Source organism: Pseudorca crassidens, chromosome 2, assembly GCF_039906515.1.
Source record: "Pseudorca crassidens isolate mPseCra1 chromosome 2, mPseCra1.hap1, whole genome shotgun sequence".
NCBI classification, from domain to species: Eukaryota; Metazoa; Chordata; class Mammalia; order Artiodactyla; family Delphinidae; genus Pseudorca; species Pseudorca crassidens.
In genome coordinates, this window is record NC_090297.1 from 45,523,895 (window position 1) to 45,539,979 (window position 16,085).

The 16,085-nt window shown below is 54.3% G+C and overlaps 1 protein-coding gene across 6 annotated transcripts in view; it reads left to right on the forward strand.

The window, feature by feature from the left end:
• ACOT11 (acyl-CoA thioesterase 11) overlaps positions 1 to 16,085 on the forward strand; it is a 55,928-nt gene that overhangs the window by 17,756 nt on the left and 22,087 nt on the right. For 5 of the 6 annotated variants that reach the window (XR_010940843.1, XM_067726269.1, XM_067726273.1 and 2 more), the window contains 2 exons: positions 13,174 to 13,375; positions 14,354 to 14,423. Coding sequence is in view for 5 of the 6 variants with exons in the window: in XM_067726269.1 (XP_067582370.1) it covers positions 13,174 to 13,375; positions 14,354 to 14,423 (272 nt within the window). In the remaining variant the exon portion in view is untranslated. Of the gene's footprint in view, positions 1 to 10,241; positions 12,262 to 13,173; positions 13,376 to 14,353; positions 14,424 to 16,085 lie in introns of all 6 variants that reach the window. The other variant, XM_067726274.1, reaches the window with a different exon arrangement.

A 16,085-nucleotide genomic window follows, 5' to 3' on the forward strand; every position in this document is an offset into this window, starting at 1 on the left:
TCTACTCCAGGAAGCCATTTCCTTAGTGAGGCGTCTTGAGACTTTCGGGGGCCAGGGAGATGAGAAGTTGCTGAGTCTGGCTAGACTGTGAGTGATCGTCCGTGGGAGGCCTTCTTGGAGTGCCACAGACTCCAGCCTGTTCCACATCTTGATCCATGGATGAAATGAAGCCCTGGTGGTAGACAGTTGGCGTGTTTACCTGGAAGTGTCTGTCCTGGAATTGGGTAGAAAGGCCTGTCTGCCACCACTGGGAGCTTCCCGCAGCTCTCTTGTCCACCCGAAGCCTGGGTCCTCGTCCTCAAGCTTGGCATGGGCTCTGCCAGGGCCGCCTGGCCAGTCACGGCGGGGATCTCTTACCCCAGGGACCAGCGCAGGCCCTTCAAAGTTAGGATGATTCCCTGTGTCCTTCAACAATGCCTTGGCTTTTTTTTTTTTTTAATTGAAGTATAGTTGATTTACAATGTTGTGTTAGTTTCAGGTGTACAGCAAAGTGACTCAGTGATGTATATATATATATATATATATATATATGTATTCTTGTGTGTATATATATATGTATTCGTTTAGATTCTTTTCCATTATAGGTTATCACAAGATATTGAATATAGTTCCCTGTGCTATATAGTAGGTCCTTGTTGTTTATCTATTTTATATATAGTAGTGTGTATCTGTTCATCCCAAATTCCTAAGTTATCCCTCCCTCTCCCATCCTTTCCCCTTTGGTAACCATAAGTTTGTTTTCTATGTCTACGAGTCTATTTATGTATTGTATGGAATCTAAAAGAATGATATAAATGTCTCAGCTTTTTTTTCTTTTTTTAAAGATTTATTTTTATTTATTTAGGCTGTGCCGTGTCTTAGCTGCAGCACGCGGGATCTTTGTTGCAGCATGCAGGACTTTTAGTTGTAGCATGCGGGCTTCTTAGTTGTGGCACGCAGGCTTCTTAGTTGCCGCATGCAACTCTTAGTTGTGGCATGCATGCGGGATCTAGTTCCCCAACCAGGAATTGAACCCGGGCCCCCTCCATTGGGAGCGTGGAGACTTACCCGCTGGACCACCAGGGAAGTCCCCATGCCTTGGCTTTTTAACAACATGGAGAGCTGACACTTTTCAAGCATTTTCTATAGGTCAGATCCTGGTCTAAGCACTTTGTATATAATCTCATTGAATACTCACTATGATATTATTATTCCCATGTTACAGATGTGGAAAGTGAGGTTCAGAGTGGCTTAAGGAAGTGACCAAGTTTACCCAGGGAGACAGAGGCGGTGCCAGGATTCCAATGCAGGCTGTGTCCTGCTTGCCAGCCCCCTATGCCTTCCTGTTTTTCTTTCTTCTCTGTCTGCCCTGCTCATCACCTCTTCAACAATCCTTTCTTGCGGGCTCAGATTCCTCTGAGACAGTTTAGGGCACATGGGGAGTGGGAGTGTGACTAGGGCAGGAATGATAAGGCCACCTTGCAGCCAGAGAGCTTGAGGCCGAGGAAGGCCCTGGAGCATGGTGAGTGCCCAGCAGAGAACCACGGGCACATCTGCTCAGCTCAGCAGCCCCTGCGAGGGAGCAGGCCAGGCCCAGCTCCGGGTCCCAGCCTTCCACCTGGCGACTCGGGGCCTTAGAAGCAGCAGGTCGAGGGTTGGTTTCCCCTTGCTGGGCCTCCTGAGGCCCACTCTTCCTGCGGAGCAAGGAAATGCGTTCTGTGGGTGAAGTCACACCCACTCTCGCCACTCTGCTCTGCTTAGGAATGATTTCTTGAACACTTTGGAGGAAAGAAGTTGGTGTGTTGTATGAGGGGAGGGGAACTGGGCGAGAGGACGGGAGAACTGGTGACCGGTGACCCGCTGGGGTCTTGGGGGAGTGTGGGGACCAAGCAGGGGACTGAGCCTCTAGGTGCTGCCTGAGGGGTTGGGGCAGGGGCTGCAACTGCTGGGGAGGGCAGACACCGTCCCTCAGTGGAGGGGACTGCAGGGACTGGAGCAGCGACTGGGGCCTCCAAGGGGCCACGGGGCTGCCAGCTTCCTGGGGCAGGAAGTCCCAGCTGTGGCCAGAATCCCAAAGGGCTGAGAGCAGCTCCAACCTGAGGAATGTGGGCAGTGGGGGAGCTTGGGAGGGGGCCCCTTTCCTGCCTCCTCACTTCTCTCTCTCCCCCTCCCTCCCTCCCTCCCTCCCTCCCTCCCTCCCTCCCTCCCTCCCTCTCTCTCTCTCTCTCTCTCTCCCTCTCTCTCTCTCTCTCTCTCTCTCTCTCTCTCTCTCTCTCTCTCTCTCTCTCTCGGGGGGGGGGTGTGTGTGTGTGTGTGTGTGTGTGTCCTCTCTTCCACTTGCTCTGTTCCCTACCAGCGTCTATTCTTTGACCTCATGGTTTTTCTATTCCCTTTCTCTCTTTCCCTTCTTTCCCTCTTTCTCTCTCTGTAACCCCTCTCTCCTCCCCCCTCCCCTTTTCTCTTTCTCTCTCCCTCTCCCCCGTGCTCTCCTGTGGTCCCTGTAACTGTTTCCAGCTCCAAGGTAAATGGACTTGCTTGCAGGATGGCCAGACCTGGCCCATCGCCTGGCCACCCGTTGCCATGGTGTCTCAGATGCGGTGTCAGGCAGCAGCCTTGGCTGTCTGGCAGGCAGGGCATGAAGGGCTCTGATGAAGAGAGAGGCTGGCCCTATTCTTCACAGATCCTGAAGGGCTCACCCCACTGCCAGGGGCTCGCATGGCAGGGGGTTCCCCGTGAATGTGGGTTCCATGCTGGATACTATCAGAGGGGCTTGCCCGAGGGGCCAGTCACACTTGGGGTCAGACTGCCTGTGTGCGGACCCCTCCTGCCCCTTTCTGGGGTCTGCTGGACGTAGGGGGTGAGAGGTGGCAAACAGCTCCAAGGAAGGAAGCTACAGGGAGGCAGCTGTCAGTGGTGGAGGGGCAGGGGTAGCTGGACATGCCTGCGTCTGAGAGGGACCTATCTAGCTGTCCATGAGGCTTCCTCCCACTCCGCAAAGTTAAGGATTTAGAAAATACGGTTTTCCGCTGACAGACAGCTTGCAGTTTCTGCACTGGTGGCGGCACCTCACTCCCTCACAGGCTGCTGGCCTTGAGTATCCAGTAGGACAAGTGCCTGGACCCTGGACTGTGCTGGGAGGAGCTCCTGATACCATCCCTGTTTCCTGCAGAGGATGTGAGGGTCGATGGGGAGGAGAGCTTCCCTGAGGGCCCTGCCTGGCATGTGTGGGTAAGGAAGGGCCTGTGCCTGGCACTAATGCCTGGGATGCAGCAATAACTATCCTGCCTGTCAGACAAGAGAGAGGCAGTTACAGCAAAGTACCCAAGCAGACTCAGTCAGCCCTTGAGTTAAACACACTTGGGTTCAAGTCCCAACTCTGCCCTTTACTGGCTGTGTGTGTGTGTGTGTGTGTGTGCATGGGTGTGGGTGTGTATGTGTGTATGCGCACACGCGCGTGCACCATACCCTTTCTGAGCCTCTGTTTTCCCATCTGTAAAATGGGAATAACAACAACATTTGACTATTAGGGCTGTGTGAGGATTGAAAGAGAAAAGGCACAGAAAATGCTTAGCACCACACCTGGAACATAGTAAATAATTAAACAAGGGAGCACGATTGTTTTCATTCTCACTTGCATACCTACCCTTTCAGTTTTATAAAGGAGGAAGCTGGGGCCAGAGACATTTAAAAACTTGCTCACGTCCCATCGGTCATAGTTCTGCAACACTCTGTGGGGACAGTGCCCAAACGATGCAGAGAAGCAGAGCTGAGGATGAGGCAACTTTGAATCCCAGTCCCACGCAGCCAGTCCCTGCAGGTTCCGCCTCATTTTCAGGCCCCTGCTGCGCCCGCTCTGCGTGGCAGTGTCTCCCAGGTAACCCCTGTCTTGCTCTGTGCGGGGATCCACTCGGGCTGTCCTGTCCCTGTGGGCAGGCCCTTCGCAGACTCAAGAAGTGCTGGAATAAAAGGAGGGCTGAGCCACTGTGGTTTACACGGCACTTCCCATACATTTCCTCCCATCTCCACATTCTGGTTTCCAGGAGTGAGAAGGCTGCTGGGGGAACGACAAGTCTGGTCCTGCCCAACTGCTTCGTCATCTCCAGCCTCCCTCACATCTGGCAGCACTTCACAGTTAGTCGGGTGCCCTCAGTTTCGGGATCTCCTTTAACTCTCACAAGTCTTGGATGGAGATGGGATGGGGATTGTCCTCACCTTCTCAATTACTTACTCAAGGTCTGCCCCACTTCAGGCCCTTTCACTTAAGACCTTGGACAGACGGCACCCACTGCCTCAGTTTCCCCGTTCATACCAGCAGGCAGTTGTATTCAATCTCTAAGCCCTTTTCAGTCTTGTGGTGAGGAGGCAAGAGCTACCTTGTAGATAGAAGCAGGAGGCCTGCACTTAAGCCCTGGCTCTGTGGTTTAGAGCTGCGGGACATTGGACTTGGGACTTCTCTGGGTCCCCTGTGTACCTTGCCAATGATAACACCGCAAATGTTTCCTGTGTATCAGATGAGATAGGAATGGTTAAGCATTCAGGAAATGCCCTCCCTGCCCTCTCTGGCCCCTGGCTGGCTCTTCAGTGGGGCGGGAGGAATTCTCCAGATGACCCAGCTGAGGGCAGGTATCAGATTTCAGACAAGCTATTTTTACCCTCGGGGAGTGGCTGGAGGCAGGTGATGTTCAGACTCTCTGTTCTAGAATGGGGTGAAGGGGGGAAAAAAGAGAGGGAGAAAAAGGACTTCTTTGGTGGTCCAGTGGTTGACTCCGTGCATCCACTGCAGGGGGCACAGGTTCGATCCCTGGTCGGGGAACTAAGGTCCCGCGTGCCTTGCGGTGTGGCCAAAAAAAGAAGAAAAAAAAATAGAATGGGGTGAAGGGGCAGGGCCTCTAGTGGAGAACTTCTCCTGACCTCATGGCCTGTATTCTCCCTGCCTACATAGGGTGACATCAGTGGGAATTGGAGACCCTCTGAACAAACTCATTCATTTGGTCCACGGTGAGCCAGGCTCCGTGCTGGGCCCGGTGGACACCAGGTGTAGAGAGAGAGGGCTCCTACCTGGTGGATCTTCTCATCGATGTCCACCAAATACTCCCACAATTAAATGAATGTTGTCACAATGGAGAGCATTTAGACCAGAGGTTCATGGGGCCAGGAGCATGAGGATGGCAGGAGAGAGAATGGAGCTGAGGGATGAGAAGGCCTTACGGAGGTGGAGAGGAGAGGGAAGACTGCTCCAGGCAGAGGGGATGCCGTGAGAAGAGTCCAGAAGTGGGCAGTGGCCTGATGGGTATGAGGAACTGAGAGACGGCCAGTGTGGCTGGCGGTACGGGTGTGATCAAGACTGGAGGCGTGGCCGGCGATCTGCCGGGGGGCCTCGTGGGTCTTGTCAGGAAAGTCCTCCCATAAGCCAAACACTTTCATGGTTGAAAAGAGTCTTGGAGACTCTCTAGTTAAATGCTCCATTTGACAGATGAGGAAACTGAGGCACAGAAAGGTAAAATAACTCATCCAACGTCTCCTGGGAGTGATGAGCTGATACAAATTCCACTTATATTCAGTTTCATAGGAAGGCACTGAACTGGAAATGCCTCATGAAGCTCTACCTCCAAAGGAGGCAGGCTTAGCTCAGAATTTCAATTATGCCCCCAACCCCACTTCCCTTCTTTAACAGATTTAGGGTCAGGGGCAAGATGAGAAGGTTGGAGACCCTCCCATCCCCCTCTGTCCACACTGGGAGAGCACAAGAGTTGGCTGTCAGAAGGGGAGTGCCCACCGCCTGAGCAGCCTACCCCAGGCTGTGGGCTCTGGGTGGGGACTCAGGGCACTGGCCTCTGTTCTCTCCAACGTCACTGACCGGCTGTATGACGTGGGGAAGTTTACGTCCCCTCTCTGAGTTTCAGATGGAAGAATTTCTTCCATCTTCTCCATCTCTGAGGCCTATGGAAGTGCTATAGAGATACAAATGTGGGCTTTGGCTGGTAGGTCTGGGATTGTTTGTGGGTTTTTTTGGGTCGTGCTGCGTGGCTTGCAGAATCTCAGTTCTCTGACCAGGGATTGAACCCGGGTGACGGCAGTGAAAGCCCAGAATCCTAACCACGAGGCCACCAGGGAACTGCCCTGGGATTGTCTTAGACTCTGTCACTTCTCAGGTGTTTAGAAGCAATGTACTGGCTCTCAGCCTTGGTTTCCTCATCAGTAAAATGGGTAGAATAACAGTGCGTTGTAGGATAGATATGAGAGTTACTGAAATAATACATATGGAAGCTTCTAGCATAGAACTTGGTACATAGTAGGTTTCAATAAGTGCTAACCAAATGAATGGCATAGAGGAGGTGCTTAGTAAAAAATAATGGTTTAATTCTCTACCTTCCTCACCCCCAAATCTTGAAAAATGTCAAGTGCCAACACACCCTGTAGCTAGAAGTAGAATGAGGATGTGTGCCTAGGGTGCTGGAGACCATTATTTATCTTCTAGAATGAAGGTATGATCTGATATGTATGACTATCAAAAACCCATGGAACAGGCCACCGACGTCCTCCCAGTCCTCTAGCTGGTGTCACGGCCGAGTGCATCCACTACTGTCCTTTATAGCCTTGTCTACTGGGAATCTCAAGGCCAAATGCAGTTCTCTATGGCAGCATCTTTGTGCACCTGGATTCCTAACATAATTGCTCCTCCCTTATTTTGTTCCTTAGCTCTGTTTGCATCATGGAGCCCTGTGTGTGTGCAGTCTGTGTGCATGCGCAGGCTACCTCAGAGCCTTTTCTGGGAAGAAGACGGAATAGACTTGAAGGGGTGTTTAGGAGGTTGACAGATGCTCCTGCCTTGCTGGTGAGAAAACCACTGGGAAGCGGCTGGTCGCTCTGAGAGCCTGGAGCCACCTTTGTGGGGACAGGGCACCAGCTGAGGCAGCTCCCTCACGCTGCAGGAGTGCCTGGTTTTCATGAGGCCTGGCTGGCGGTGGGCCAAGGCACTTCTCCCTGCTGCCTGCCTGCCTTCCAGTCCCCACCCCCTGGGGAGAGGCCAGGCGGGACAGTGGGGCGGGGCAGCGCCGTGCGGGGTCTTGCACCCTGCACTTGAATCCCTGCTCCACTATTGCTGGCTTTCTGAGGTCTCACAGAACCTCTCAAACCGGCTACCGGTCTTGCCTCCTCATGGGGTTGCCGTGAGCCTCTGGTGAACTCATACATGAGAAAGTACTATGTAGACAGTCTGGTTTGAGCTCTCTTTAGGTGTCTCCCAGCTATATTTCTGTAGGAAGCCCAAACTCAGTTTATAATGCTAACCTAAGTGCTCAATAAATGTTAGCCACGTGGCAGGCGTGTGCTAGGAGCTTTGAACACTTGATCTTGTTTAACTTCGTCCCCATGATGACCCTGGATGTAGGTATTATAATCCCATTTTTACAGTTGAGGGAACTGTAGGTAGTCCACAGAGGTAGGCTGAGCAGCCTGCCTGAAGTCACACAAGTTAGTTGTGGAACCGGTCTTGGGTCCAGGCCAGGCTGATGCCCAAGAGCAGCCCCGTGTCATGGTGGGTGAGCTGAGCGGTCACCCAGGCCAGCTTCTCCCCTCCAGGGTAGGTGGGCCTCCTCTGCTCTAGGCCTGCTCTTTGAGATGATTCTTTTTTTTTTTTTGGTTGCTTTGGATCTTTGCCTCTGTGTGTGGACCTTCTCTAGTTGTAGTGAGCAGGGCCTACTCTTTGTTGTGGTGCGTTGGCTTCTCATTGCGGTGGCTTCTCTTGTTGTGGAGCACAGGCTCTAGGTGTGCGGGCTTCTGTAGTTGCAGCACGCGGGCTCAGTAGTTGTGGCACGCAGGCCTTAGAGTGTGCGGGCTTCAGTAGTTGCAGTGTGTGGGCTCAATAGTTGTGGCTCACGGGCTCTAGAGCGCAGGCTCGGTACTTGTGACGCACGGGCTTAGTTGCTCCACGGCATGTGGGATCTTCCCGGACCAGGGCTCGAACCCGTGTCCCCTGCACTGGCAGGCGGATTCTTAACCACTGCGCCACCAGGGAAGTCCTTCAAGATGGTTCTTGAAGGCACTAAGATGTCTCTGCTGGCTGGTCTCTACGTTTTCCCACTAATCATTGTAGGCCGCGCCCTTCTCCAGGGGTCTTCCGTGGTTTCTGGGGACTCCTTGGGCCCTCCCTCTGTCTGCACCCAAACAGGTACCTAGTACTTTCCCCACCTGCTTCCCTTTGCCCCGGCCACTCCCGTCACTGGAGTCCCTGCTGTTCCTGCGTCTCCTTTCTGCTGTTCTGCAGTCCTCCCTGTACCTCAGATGGTCCTCGTCATCAAGTCTCAGCTCCTAGGCCGCCCTTGTCATCACCCTTTTCCTCTCCCATAGGTGTTTATTCGGCACCTGCTCTGTGCCAGGCCTGACTCCATCCCTTTCTCTGGGAATGCCTGTCTGCTGGGGCAGGCGGCTCTGAATCAATGACTGCACAGCTCGGTCAGTGCCGTGTGGAGATAGTAAGGCTGTGGGGGCCAGGGAGGCCCTAGCTCTCCCTGGGGAAAAGGCAGGGGGAGGTGCTGAAGAGGGAGGAGGAGGAAGCAGTCACTCGGCAGGTAGCGCAGGTGAAGGGATCCTAGGCAGAGGCAGTGCCCATGTGGCAGAGGAACGGAGGTGGGGTGAGAGCGTGCTCTGGGGAACCGAGCGTGGTCTGGAGCTGGGAGAGCAGCTGCAGGGACAGTGGCAGCAGCTACAGAGTAGGACCTCGATCCTGAGAGCGGCAGGAAGCCATCGAGGAGTCTTGAGCAGGGGAGATGCCTGCTCATGCTTGCTCTTCAGAAAAGTCTGTGTGGTCCTAAGGCACAGAACGAAGTCCCAGTTGCAAGGACTGGGCCCAGCCTCCCTGCAAGGCAGGACGCTGTAGGTTGTGGTTGTCTAGTTGGTGGCTTTGGGTTTTGGAAAGATCCTTCCGGTGTTGCATAGAGGCCTGGAAGGAGGTGGAGAGCTACTGGAGGCCTGTGGACTGGCTGTGGAAATAACCCAGTGAGGGAGCAGTGCGGGGGCCTGAACACATCAGGGCAGGGGGGCTAGACTGAGAGTTTAAGGAGGTTGGGTCACTGAGACTTGGCTACTTGGGGGAGGGAGGAAATCCAGATTAAGTCTGTAGTGTGGCCTGTTGTTAAATTGCCCAGAAGGAGCCCTGGCCTAGGGGGCTTTACCAGGACCAGCCTTTCCCTCTGTGTGCCTCAGTTTCCCCAGGTGTGAAGGGATTGAGCAAAGTGGCCTTTCTTGCTCTGACCCAGCAGTTCTGTCCCATGCCTCTGGCTGAGGAGCAGGGACACAGAGACCACAGCGTAGCCGGCTGGGGCCTAGTCTGGGATTATCAAATCTGGCCGGGTCTGTTGCAGCTGGAAGCCAGCCCCCGGCATGGCTGCCGTCTGAGAGCGCACGTCCCTGGCCCTTAGATGCCCTCTCCACCTTCGTGCAGGCTCTGTCCCCCCTGTCAGCTGTCTTGGCGCAGCCTGGCCGCCCCAGGCCCTAACTCTGACCAGGGCTTCTGCTCTCCCCGTGACTGGCCCTGAGAGGAATGGCTCGGCTCTGGGGCCTTATTGGCAAAACCCTGCCTGGGCCACACACGCCCCTGCCTCCCGGGCTGGATGCCTGCCCACCATGGGATTAGAAGGAGGCCTGGCCTTGCCTGCCCTGACGTGGCAGACTGCCTTGGAGCCCAAGGAAGGAGTTGGAGTCTGAGAGGCTGTGCTTTGCCTCCCTGCGCGTGCTCCAGCCCGGGGGCTCTGCACTCCTCTCTTTGAGGGAAGTGGGAGCACAGCACAGTGGGGCTTGTTCCTTAGCTTGCCAGGGGGGAGTGGGGTGGGAGCTCAGCCCTGCTCAGGGTACAATATTTCCTGCCTGACAGGTAACCGGGCTCCTTAGCTTCCTCATTGGAAAGCTCAGCTGGCCATGCCAGAGCCCTGCAGGATTAGATCCCAGAATCCTGGCATCGAGGGTGGGATATCTTGAGGACTGGCAGTCTCCCCCTGCCCCTGCCTGGTGAGTGACAGATGAGGTTCAGGAGGGAGGGGCTTGCTCAGGATCACACAGCACATGAGGGGCAGGGCTAGGATTTGAACTCAAGTCTGCCTCTAGACATTCCTTTACAAACCTTTGATGAGGTCCTACTGTGTGCCAGGTACTTCTTTTTTAAAAAATTTAATTAATTAATTAATTTATTTATTTTCTTCTTCTTCTTTTTTTTTTTTTTTTTGTGGTACGTGGGCCTCTCACTGACGTGACCTCTCCCGTTGCAGAGCACAGGCTCCGGACGCGCAGGCCTAGCGGCCATGGCTCACGGGCCTAGCCGCTCCGCGGCATGTGGGATCTTCCCGGACCGGGGCACGAACCCGTGTCCCCTGCATCGGCAGGCGGACTCTCAACCATTGCGCCACCGGGGAAGCCCTAAAAATTTAATTTATTGATTGATTCATTTTTGGCTGCGTTGTGTCTTCGCTGCTGCGCACGGGCTTTCTCTAGTTGCGGCGAGCGGGGGCTACACTTTGTTGCGGTGCGTGGGTTCTTACTGCTGTGGCTTCTCTTGTTGCAGAGCACAGGCTCTAGGCACGCGGGCTTCAGTAGTTGCAACACGTGAGCTCAGTAGTTGTGGCTCACGGGCTCTAGAGCGCGGTCTCAGTATTTGTGGCGCATGGGCTTAGTTGCTCTGTGGCATGTGGGATCTTCCCAGACCAGGGATCGAACCCGTGTCCCCTGCATTGGCAGGCGGATTCTTAACCACTGCACCACCAGGGAAGTCCCTGTGCCAGGTACTTCTAAGCATAAGCACTAGAGTAGGAACTTCGCAAAGGATTGGCCCAATTTCTCTTATTTGTTCAGTGTTTGGGGGACAGTCCAATACAGAGGAGGTGCTCGGTGAATGAATGAGTGAATGAATGAATGAACAAATGGGTAAGGCAAAGATCCTGCCTCCAGGCATGTAGACTCCAATGGATGGGACTTTGGCTTTGCACAACAGGAAATAGGAGGCTGGTAGGAGTGGGTATGGGCTAGGTGGGAAGCAGAGAGGATTGGAATTCAGATGTCCTGACTGCTGGTCTAGGGCTTTTTCCAGCCTCACTTTCCTCATCTGTAAAATGGGGTAAACGGTTTTCACCCTCTGCCTGCCTCGTGAGGATCCAGTGAGGCAGTAGATGAGAATAGGCTGATGAAGCAGGGACATTGTGCTGGGGGGGCTTCCCTGTGTGCACATACAGAACCGCCCAGAAACTCCACATGCTCTGCTTTTCTTCTGCCCCCTTACCCTCTGCATTTTGCCTCCCCCATTGCCCTAGCTTTCTCCAGGGCTTCTTTTTGGAATGTTCTGCCCAGAACCTCTAGCCATGGGAGGGGTTGGGAAGAGTGTGGGTGAACGGAGTCTGCCTGCCTCCTTCCTCTACCGTCTCCCACACCCAGAAAGCCAGCCACCCGCATCCACATCCAAGCAGGCCCCCAATGCACACCCGGCCGGAAATGCCTTGGCAGTGGTTACCATGGTGACGGGTCCTGATGCTTGGACTGCAGAGGCCTGGGAGCTGCCTGCAACAGCCTGGCAGCCTGGCACCCGCAGGCCCCCACCCAGGCTGCGAGCTCCTGGCGCAGCTGCCCTCCTCTCTCTCCTTTTGGTGCCTAGCACTGAGCCTGGTACCCAGGGACTCTTGGGAATGAGCTGCCTGTCTGGGAACCCACAAGCTGTTCTGGGTCAGACTGGCTTGGTTCAAATCCCAGTTCTGCCTCTTAGGGGGTCAGTGACCTAAACAAGTTAACTCGGTGTGTTTTGAATGACTGAATTAGCTACAGGATCCTTGTGAAGGGAGTTATCCAAAGGGTATAGACTCCCAGAATGAGACCCATCCTTGCCCCGAGCCGTCACTGCCCCCATCCTGCGGCAGTGGCAGGGTCAACATCGGGTCACAGCACTCTTTGCTGCTGAATCCGCATCCAGGGCCCTAGATTCCTCATCTCAGACCCCAGGAGGTCCTGCAGGCAGTGTAGTGTGATGGGCAGGACCTCAGACTCTGTGGGTCACAGCTGGGCTTGGCACTTACTTGGGCTTCAGTTTCCTCATCTATTTTTTTTTTTTAATCGAATTTGTTACAATATTGCTTCTGTTTTATGTTTTGGTTTTTTGGCCACGAGCCCCGCCCCCCCCCCCCCCCCCGACCAGGGATTGAACCCACACCCCCTGCATTGGAAGGTGAAGTCTTAACCACTGGACCGCCAGGGAAGTCCCAGTTTCCTCATCTTTGAAATGAAGATAATAATGTACCTCTTTCAGAGGTGTGTTGTATGGATAACATTTGACTTAGTACTTGTAAAGTGCTTAGACGAGTATCTGATACTTAATAAGCACTTTATAAACGTTAGCGGTGACTTATCGTCACCACAGTTGGCATTGGCCATGAAAATCGGAACCCCTGTGCCCGTCCCTCCTGTCATTTTTCTCATGCAGGCAGCCGTCCCCACCTCTGTTCACAGTGTCATGAGAGAGATAGGACGGCAGTTTGGCTGCCCTTCCTCATCCCGCCCCATCTAGGGGACTGCTAGGCAATCCCCACCTCTGCCGCCTGGCGAGTGAGACAAGCTGGGCCCTGGGCAGAAACTCCTCCTCTAACTCATGCGTTTGAGGACTTTCTCTGCTGGTTCTCCAGCTGGCGGCTGTTCCAGCCCTGGTCGGGATTAGCCAGCTGGTCAGTGACCGCCCAGAGCCCTCCCAGTCAGTAGAGCTGATGACGGATGAGCACCCAGCAGAGATGCTGCTACTAATGTCATCTGAAGAATGAGGGGCCCGAGGAAGGGGCTCTTATAGGATGAACTAGGAGCAAATCCCCAGGCTTGACTGCTGCAGGGCTCACTGGGCCTCCCTGAAGAGTGAGGGGGAATCTTTCCAGAATGAAGGAGAATCTGAGGCAGAACTTGAATAAGCTGGCCCACCAGCTGAATGAGTTCTCTGCTGCATCCCTCTCTCCCAGCCCCCTCCTTCGGGTCCAAGGTTATGTTAACACAGAATTGTTGGCCAAAAGGAAGCTGGGCATAAGGGCATCCAGAGAGCCCCTGGGGGTCTGAGACCCTGGGCTAGATGGTGGTGGCCACTCTTGGAGTTGGGGTCTTATGGCGGGTGGCCCTGGGGTCTCAGGGACTGGCAGATCGGGGAGACCCTGCTGTAAGCTGACCGCCTCTTCTGTTTCCCAGGGCCTGGCCTCCGTGTTCTCCAACCGTGCATCCCGGAAGTCGGCCTCACGCACTGAGAACAACATGGCAGAGGACGAGGGCTACCGGAACCCCACGGAGGTGCAGATGAGCCAGCTGGTGCTGCCCTGCCACACCAACCAGCGCGGCGAGCTGAGCGTCGGGCAGCTGCTCAAATGGATTGACACCACCGCCTGCCTGTCCGGTGAGGCCGCGCCCGGCACAGCTGCCCTCCCAGCCCCGGCACCACACACCCAGAGGAGAGGCCCCAGTTTACAGAGACGGTTGCCGTCCCCGAGTGCCACCCTCCTCCCTCCTCCCAGCCTTTGCTCAGGCTGCTCCACCTGCCTGCGATGCCCTCTTCAAGTTCTCCATGCTCTGCTCGGGCCCAGCCTCTTGCCCGGAGGCGCCCAGAGGTCTGAGTACTATAACCTAAGGTCCCTGCTCTGACACAGCGTGGCCTTCAATGTGGCTGCTCTGAGACTGGCTGTGAGCAAAGCCTGTGGCATTGAGTAGAGTTGAGTGGAGCTGGATTGAGCTCATTTTGTTGCCTGTGGTGCCCCAGTATTCTCCAGCCCACAGGGAGTTCACAGTCTGATGGGGGGGCCAGACAGGAGACTGACTGCCCCCCAGCACTGTCTGATGGGAGCTGGGAAAGGGAGGTGGAAGCAGGGCTCTGGGAGAACAGACCAGAGGCTCTGCCCCAGCCCTGGGGGCAGAGAAGTGATTCTAGAAGGACTAAGGCCTGGGAGCACAGTCCTCAGAGGAAGAATGACTCAGGCAAGGAGACAAAGGTGGGTGAGGTTGACTGGACAGGGGTACGGGCACTCTAGGAGGTCAGGAAGTGGAATAGCATGGCGTCGTCATGCATTCATTCGACAGCTGCTCATTGAGTATCTCCTGCGTGCCAGGCGCTGCTCCAGGACTGGGGCACAGCAGTGAACAAGACAGGCAAAAATCCTTGCCCTCAAGTGACATGCAGTCTAGCAGGAGGGAGAGGCACTAAGACAGACAAAACCCAGATATGTAAGACAGGGTCGGGGTGTCGTAATCACGGTGAGGAAAGTAAAGAAGGGTGGGAGCACGGGCGAGGAGGCAGGCCTTAGCTAGGCAGTCTGACGTTTGATCAGAGGCCTGGGTCACGGGGAGGCTGCTAACGCATGCTTTCTTCTCCTGACGCCAGCGGAGAGGCATGCTGGCTGCCCCTGCGTCACAGCCTCCATGGACGATATCTATTTTGAGCACACCATTAGGTAAGTGGCCCCTCCTGCCCTTCCTTCTGGTCTCCCAATCACGAGCCCAGAGCCCTTCCCCCATCTACTGCCTGCTCAGCCTGTGTGCTGCCTGGAACCTGCCTCAGCTGACTGAGGGCCTCTGCAGATGGAGGGGGGGCAGCCTTTGGTGAGCAGTGACCCGTCTCGTCTGCAAGGTCTCTGGGACGGCGGTGGGCTGGAAGCTGCCCTGTGGCTGGCAGCTCTCTCAGCCAGGCTTGGAGTTGGGTGCTGCTGAGGCAGTATCATGGGGTGCTGTGTGACTTTGGGGAAGGCAGTCTCTTTCTCTGGTCCTCAGTTTTCTTATCTTCAAAGTGGAAGGGCTTAGACTTAATCAGTGAATGCCTTTTTGAGCTTGGACATTCTCTGTGGGTCATTGGTCATCAGACTGTAGGGAGGTCCCTGGATAAGGTGCCTTGGCAGAGTCTGACCCAGAAGTTTGGACCATTCAGCCTCTGCTCATGTACCCCCAGGGATGAGGAACTCATTACCTCCTGGTTTTTTGGGTTTTCGGGTTTTTTTTTTTTTTTAACTGTCTGTACTGGTTAGAAGACTCCTCATTACACTGTGCTGAGCTTTGTCTCTGCACAGCTTTGCTGGGACCCAAGGAGCATGCTGAGCCCTCTGCCCAGGACAGGCTGCAGGGCTACATACAGTGCTTTGGCCCCCAGGTCTGCTCTTAAACTCTCTCAGTGCCTAGGACGTCAAGTGCCAAGGACTCATTCAGGACTTCCTGGTGCCCCACGAGTTGTGGTTAAGGAAAAAGTTTGGCTAGTCCCTGTATCCACTTATGTAGTCATTCATCACTGCTTGTGGACCAGGGCCCGTGCTGGGTTTGGGGTCCACAAATTCAACTGGAACATAGTCCCTGTGCCCCAGGAGCTCCCAGAATGCAGGGAGGCAGATAGAGAAACATAATTTCAATTCAAAGCAGTGAATTCCAGGGTAATAATGATCTCTGCATATGGTTGCTTTGTAATACTTTTTCTAAATGTCTTTTATTTTAGAATAGTTTTTGATTTGCAAAAACACTGTAGATAGTACAGAGTTCCCATATACCCCACACCGAGATTCCCTGTTACTAACGTCTTACATTCATATGGTACCTCTGTCACCATGAGCCAATATTGATGCGTTATTGGTAATGTCTTTTTAATTAACTTAAGTCCTCAGAACAACCCTATGAGGTCGTGGCTATTAGTACCCTCATTTTACAGGTGAGAAAACGGAGGCACAGAGAAGTGAAGTAACTTGCTTCAAGTCATACAGCTGGTGGAGAACCCAGGACATACAACAAGCCAGGCAATCTGGCCCCAGAGCCCTTGTTCTTAACAAACAGGCCTCATTGCCTATATGTCTGGGGGTGGGTATAGTGAGTGGCACAGAGGGTAGTCAAGGGTGGCTTCCTGGAGGAGGTGTTTGAACTGGGTCCAGTACTGTGTGTAGTGACAATTTGTAGGCCAGTGGAGCCGTGTCCGGGCCAGCTCTGGGTCTCTGTTGCCAACACGAGATCTGGCAGTTGGAGGAGCAAGGGATAGAGAAGGCTGGGGTGGGGTGTGTACATGATGGATGGACACGCTGCGGGACCCAGTGGAGTGGAGGTGAGTCTGGGAAGAGAAGGGTGTGGGTGGGGGGAAAAGCTGG